The sequence below is a fragment of the Eriocheir sinensis genome, chromosome 10 (assembly GCF_024679095.1).
Source record: "Eriocheir sinensis breed Jianghai 21 chromosome 10, ASM2467909v1, whole genome shotgun sequence".
Lineage (NCBI taxonomy): Eukaryota > Metazoa > Arthropoda > Malacostraca > Decapoda > Varunidae > Eriocheir > Eriocheir sinensis.
The window spans coordinates 15,084,755-15,090,754 of record NC_066518.1 but is presented as its reverse complement, the minus strand read 5'-3'; the positions used below and the strand labels follow the sequence as shown (position 1 = coordinate 15,090,754).

The 6,000-nt window shown below is 45.1% G+C and overlaps 1 protein-coding gene across 1 annotated transcript in view; it reads right to left on the bottom strand.

The window, feature by feature from the left end:
* The window catches only part of LOC126996358 (uncharacterized), a 36,144-nt gene that overhangs the window by 98 nt on the left and 30,046 nt on the right, over positions 1-6,000 (bottom strand). Inside the window, exon 3 of the mRNA XM_050856729.1 lies at positions 2,327-2,560. Coding sequence (XP_050712686.1) covers positions 2,327-2,560 — 234 coding nt within the window. The remainder of the gene's footprint in view (positions 1-2,326; positions 2,561-6,000) is intronic.

The following is a 6,000-nucleotide window of genomic DNA, read 5'->3' as shown; positions in this document are numbered from 1 at the left end:
ATGTTTGTTCACTGTTTGTTGGTCTTGTGTTGCGTGACGTGGATGTTGTCTTGTGGTATGTTTGTTTGTGTTGTTTTTTTCGTTTTCTTGCGTGACGTGGATGTTGTTTTGTGGTTTGTTTGTTTGTGTGTTTTTTTTTCATTTTCTTGCGTGACGTGGATATTGTTTTGTGGTTTGTTTGTTTGTGTTGTTTTTTTCGTTTTCTTGCGTGACGTGGATGTTGTTTTGTGGTTTGTTTGTTTGTGTTGTTTTCTTCGTTTTCCTCGTGTGGTTTAGTCTTACTCTGTGTTTTATTTTTTGTAGTATCTCTTAGACATCCAATAAAAGCAATCACGCGCTACCCAGTGTTCGAAATTATGCTATTCCGACTGTTAGATTTGGGTCACTTTCTTCTACATGATCGCGCAAACAGACCTACACCGTATAAACCTCACTGTCTACGTCGCTCAGATGGTCAGAGAGGAGTGAGTCAGTCTGATCCTCGCGAATGTGTCTGTCTTGAGCCTGCCGCGACGCTTCTGCCGCCCCGAGTCACCCCACCATCCATGTGCCAGCCTTCCTTCCATTAGCAGAGAGGACACCGAACAAAGAGGACTACTCAAAGAACTGTGCTGCAAAAGTAAGAACATAATGCAGACACAAGAAAAGGCGGAAAAGGCTCCCTCCTCTGATACACACACGCGCTGTCAGACAGGAGTCCCCAAGAAGGATTTTCGTAACTCAGATCAAGACTTTTTGCACGCGAAATAGTCTGGAGAGTATCAAGACACCTCTCCACCCAAAATTGACCTCTCATTTGGCCTCTTGTTCTTTCTGCTTTTGTTCGTAGCAGGGTCTATACAGCGGACTTTATTTTGTTGTTGTTGTTGTTGTTGTTTTTGCCCTTGAGCTGCCTTCCTTAAATGCAGTAAAAAATATATAAAAAAATGATTAATCGATTCGTTAAACAGAGGACCGACTGCAGCGTAATGAAATAACCTTATCGTAGTGACGCAGGTGGCTCAATAAGCGAAAGGTCCATGAGGCAGAAACCAAAATGGAACACAGTGCTCATTACCTTTTGAAGTGAGAAAATAACTGATACGAAAAAAAGAATACTGATGCACACACACACACACACACACACACACACACACACACACACACACACACACACACACACACACACACACACACACACACACACCTTCACTTCTGCATACCACACGACCCCAATCTACCCGTTCCCTTCCATCAAAAAAACTAAAAATAAGAGGAAGATAAAAAAAAGTGATGTTAATGCTAGCCGCCTGTGTTCCTGCTACCCAAACCTGTACCCCAGAAATGAGAACAGGAAATGCCCGGACCTACCTACTTACCTACCCACCTATCTACCTACCTATGCATACCTGCGTACCTACCTACCGACCTACCTGTGCATGGCTACCTCGCACCTACCTACTTACTTACCTAAATAAATAAACTGCCTACCTGTCTACCTTTCTATCTACCAACCTACCCACCTGTTTATCTCCATACATATAGACAGCACCTAAAAAAAATGCTTACTTATACTGAAAATGAAAACAGGAAACACTTATACCCAGGACACAACCATCAACATTTCCCAACCTTCCTCCGAAAAAAAAGCAAAAATAATACGAAGAAAAGAAGAACAAGAATAATAAGAATGACAAGAAGAATGATGACGATGATAATAATAAATAATGAATAAAAATAAGTCCAGCCTTCCTTCCACCACCGGCTCTCTCGCACGCCTGCACCTCCACCTCGTCCCCCGGCACTTCCTTCGTCTCCCTTTGTGGCGCGGGTCATTATCTCCCTAACAGGCCAGTAAACGCCACTTATACACCGCCGCCTCGCCCCCTGCCCACCCTGACCCCAAGCCGCGACGCGTTCAGGGGCAGGGGGGAGGGGGAGGGAGAGGGAAGGATGAGAGGGGGCAAGGAGGTCAAGGTATGCTGCTGTGACTTACCTGCCTGCCATGATGCTCCTACTCCTGGTGGTGGTGGTGGAGGTGGTGGTAGTGGTGGCGTTGTATTGTGATTATTACTACTGCTTCTACTATTACTACTTCTACTACTACTACTACTACTACTACTACTACTACTACTACTATTACTACTACTACTACTATTATTACTACAACTAATACTAATACTAATAATAATACATTTTCTACTTCCCCTGCTCCTCCTGCTACTGTAAAGCATAGTACTATATGGTAATAAACATAACGCTACGTCTACTACTTCTATAAGCCTTCCTGCCCGCCCCCCGCCCCCTCCAGCCTCCTGAAAACCCCCGACGAGGCAGCGCGACTCACCTCACTTCGATGATGCGGTCCACGCCGTCGAAGTCGTCCATTTGGCCCGGTGGACAGTTGGAGATGATGTCCAGGTTCTGCTGCCGCGAGGCCCACTTGCCATCCTTGGGCAGGTCGGATATCAGGTCATTTTGCAGCTGACTCTTTTTGCTCTTTTCACTTTTCGCGTCTAGCACCGTGGTCCCTGAAGCCGGGCTCTTGTGAAACAGAAAACGACCGGATCCCCCGTCGCCTCTGGAAGAAAATTACGTTCATGTTTATTTTCGGGGGATATGAAGAATTTTACTCAAGTGCAGCTACATAATCCGAAATAAAATATGTAAAATGCAGTAGCTTGTGACGACGCTGATTAATGAGTACAAATGGATTGCGGGTAGAGAAAATGCACCTCAGACAACGGTAACGCACTTGTTGAGGCACACTACAAATTACACATTTTTTCTCTTACTACAACACCATAGCTGGGCACGATAACAGAAAACCTTATTCCCGATAACCGATAACTGATAATGAAAAACCTTAACGGCGATAACCGATATTCGTTAACTAGAGACACAAATATAGGCGATAACCGATAACCGATACCCGATAAAAATCCACAATTCCGATACTAGCTAGCGATAAGTCCGATAGGCGAAAAGGATACTATATTGAGATTTCAGATAGAACAACATTGATGAATTCAAATTTTCATTATCTGTATTTTAGGAAACTTACAAAACCTTAAAACCACACGTTGACACGTACATATGGACGGTAGTACTAGAAATGCCTGAACCGGTGTTGTGTTATTTGGCGTCCCCACCTGAGACCTGTACAGTCTCATAAAGATTTTAAACCGTAATTAAGAGTTGCTGGAAGGCTGAATCAGACATATAGTAACAATACCACCATCCTCGCTGTTTCTAGAACGACACTCTGTACGAGTTGTATTTATATGTACAGAGTGTACGTCGTTCTAGAAACAGCGAGGATGGTGGTACTGTATGTATGATTCAGCCTTCCAGCAACTCTTAATGTGTTAAAAAAGCATTGTGAGACTGTACAGGGCTACACTTCATGGTCTGGGCATGCGCAGTTCACGAGAGACCAGTGTTTGTAAACAAAATCGCCAGCTTTTGACGATGGGACACCAAATAACACAACACTGGGTGCCTTCAGTACCATGGCATGGTCACAAACGAATATGGAATATCAAATTTGAGGCAGTGAATAATCATTTTTGGGGCAAAGTTAAATGATTTTTCTCAATGATATATTGATTTTTGAGTAGCATAACAAAATAACCTAGTGTTTTAATTTTCATGATCTAAGTATGAAATCTCATCACCGAAGATATTTCATACCCCGAAGTTTTTTCATACAACACCGGGCCACGCATGCGCAGTAGGGAGACAACGTTTTTTTTTCTGAGAGGCGGAAAAAAAGTAGCGATTATCGCTAGTTTGGTCACAAAAGTAACGAAGATACCGATATATATTTAAATAAGTAGCGGATGGCCGATAATCCGATTTTGTTATCAGCGATAAAGTATCGCGATAACTTATCGCGATAACGCCCAGCTATGTACAACACTCGTGATTGACTCTGAATTTTGTTCCTAGACGCAGCGAGCACTGATGGACGCCTCCCTGGCTAGGCTATTTTGCGCTGCGCCACATCGCCCCCCCCCCCCCCCAGATGTTTGGTTTGCACGAACCAAACACCAGCATGTGATTCATTGATAGGAGGTAGAGGAAAATAATATATATATATATATATATATATATATATATATATATATATATATATATATATATATATATATATATGTATATATATATATATATATATATATATATATATATATATATATATATATATATATATATATATATATATATATATATATATATATATATATATATATATATATATATATATATATATATATATATATATATATATATATATATATATATATATATATATATATATATATATATATATATATATATATATATATATATATATATATATATATATATATATATATATATATATATATATACATATATATTGTGAGTCTCATATGCAGAGCGTGTGACGAAGAGTCGAGACGGTGCGGTGAGCAGGGCCGCCTGAGGGTGGCCCACTGCCCTACCTGCGTGTTGACCGTCGTGGCCTGGGCTGACACACACACACACACACACACACACACACACACACACACACACACATACACACACATACAAACCATTCACACTTAAAACAGACTAACAATAAAAAAAAATATACAAAATAAAATGACATGATAAACATGAATAAAAAAAGGCATGTTAAATATACGTGATCCGTGTGTATGTATGTGTGTGTGTGTGTGTGTGTGTGTGTGTGTGTGTGTGCAGCATTCCGTGGGAGCGGAGCGGCATCCGTGGGCTGGCATCAGCCGGAGGAGCGTCACGCGGCCCGGCCTCATCGCTGTGCACGGATCGGGGTCCGGCGCGTCGGAGTGCCGTGAGGCACGGCGTGCAGGTGTGTGTGTGTGTGTGAGGGGGAGGAGCTGCCTGGCCCGCGGCAGGGCATGACTGGCCCACCCCTGCCCACCCCCTACCAACCTTCCAGCCACCACCATTCCGGACCCTGCCTGCCTGACCCACCACAACACTCCACGCTCCACCACTGTCTCCTCCACCTCACCACAACCCCCACTCCCCCACAACCCCCAGCACTGCCAGCCCCAACACACCCTCCACAACACTCCACACCCCCACCTCCCCTGCACCACCCCAGTCCTCTCTACTCTTATCAGTACATTCCCCTTCCACAACACAACACCACCCCCACCTCTCCTCCACCCCCGCAGCCCTCTCTACCCCTCTCATTCCACTCCCCTCCCACAACACCCCACACCCCCACCTCCCCTTCACCACCACAGGCCTCTCTACCCCTCTCATTCCTCTCCCCTCCCACAACACTCCACACTCCCACCTCGCCCCACCACCCCCATAGCCCTCTTTACCCCTCAGTACACTCCTCTCCAACAACACTCCACACCCCCACCACCCCTTCACCCCAGCCCTCTCTACCCCTCTCATTACACTCCCCTCCCACTCCACATTGCCTTCCCCTCCACTTTGATCTTCCCCATCCACAATACCACCTCCATCACCACTACCCACATACCCTCCACCACTTACGTTCCCCCCCTCCACTAGCACTCCATCCTCCACTGCAATAACCCCCCCCCCTTCCTCCCATCCCCTCCGTGACATCTGCTTCCAGTACTGTTATTCTCATCATCACCACCATCACCACCACCACCACCACCCACCCACCACCACCTCCCCATGCCACTTTACTTTCTCACACTCCTCATCTGCACCACCACCACCACCACAGCCTCTCCATCAATCAGTACCGACTCCATCACTATTACCAGCTTCCTTCTCTTCATGCATCACCACCATCCACCACCATTACGGACCTTCATCACCACGACCACCACCACCACCACCATTTAAGGGACGGGGCATGCATGTGAGGAGGAGGAGGAAAAAGAGGGAAGAAAGAGGAAAGAGGAGGAAGGAGGAGGAGAAGGAGGGAAAAAGAGGTAAAAGGAAGGGAGGGGAAAGGGATGGGAGGGCAAAGAAGGGAGAGGGAAGGAAAAAGAGGAAAGAGGAAAGAGGAGGAAG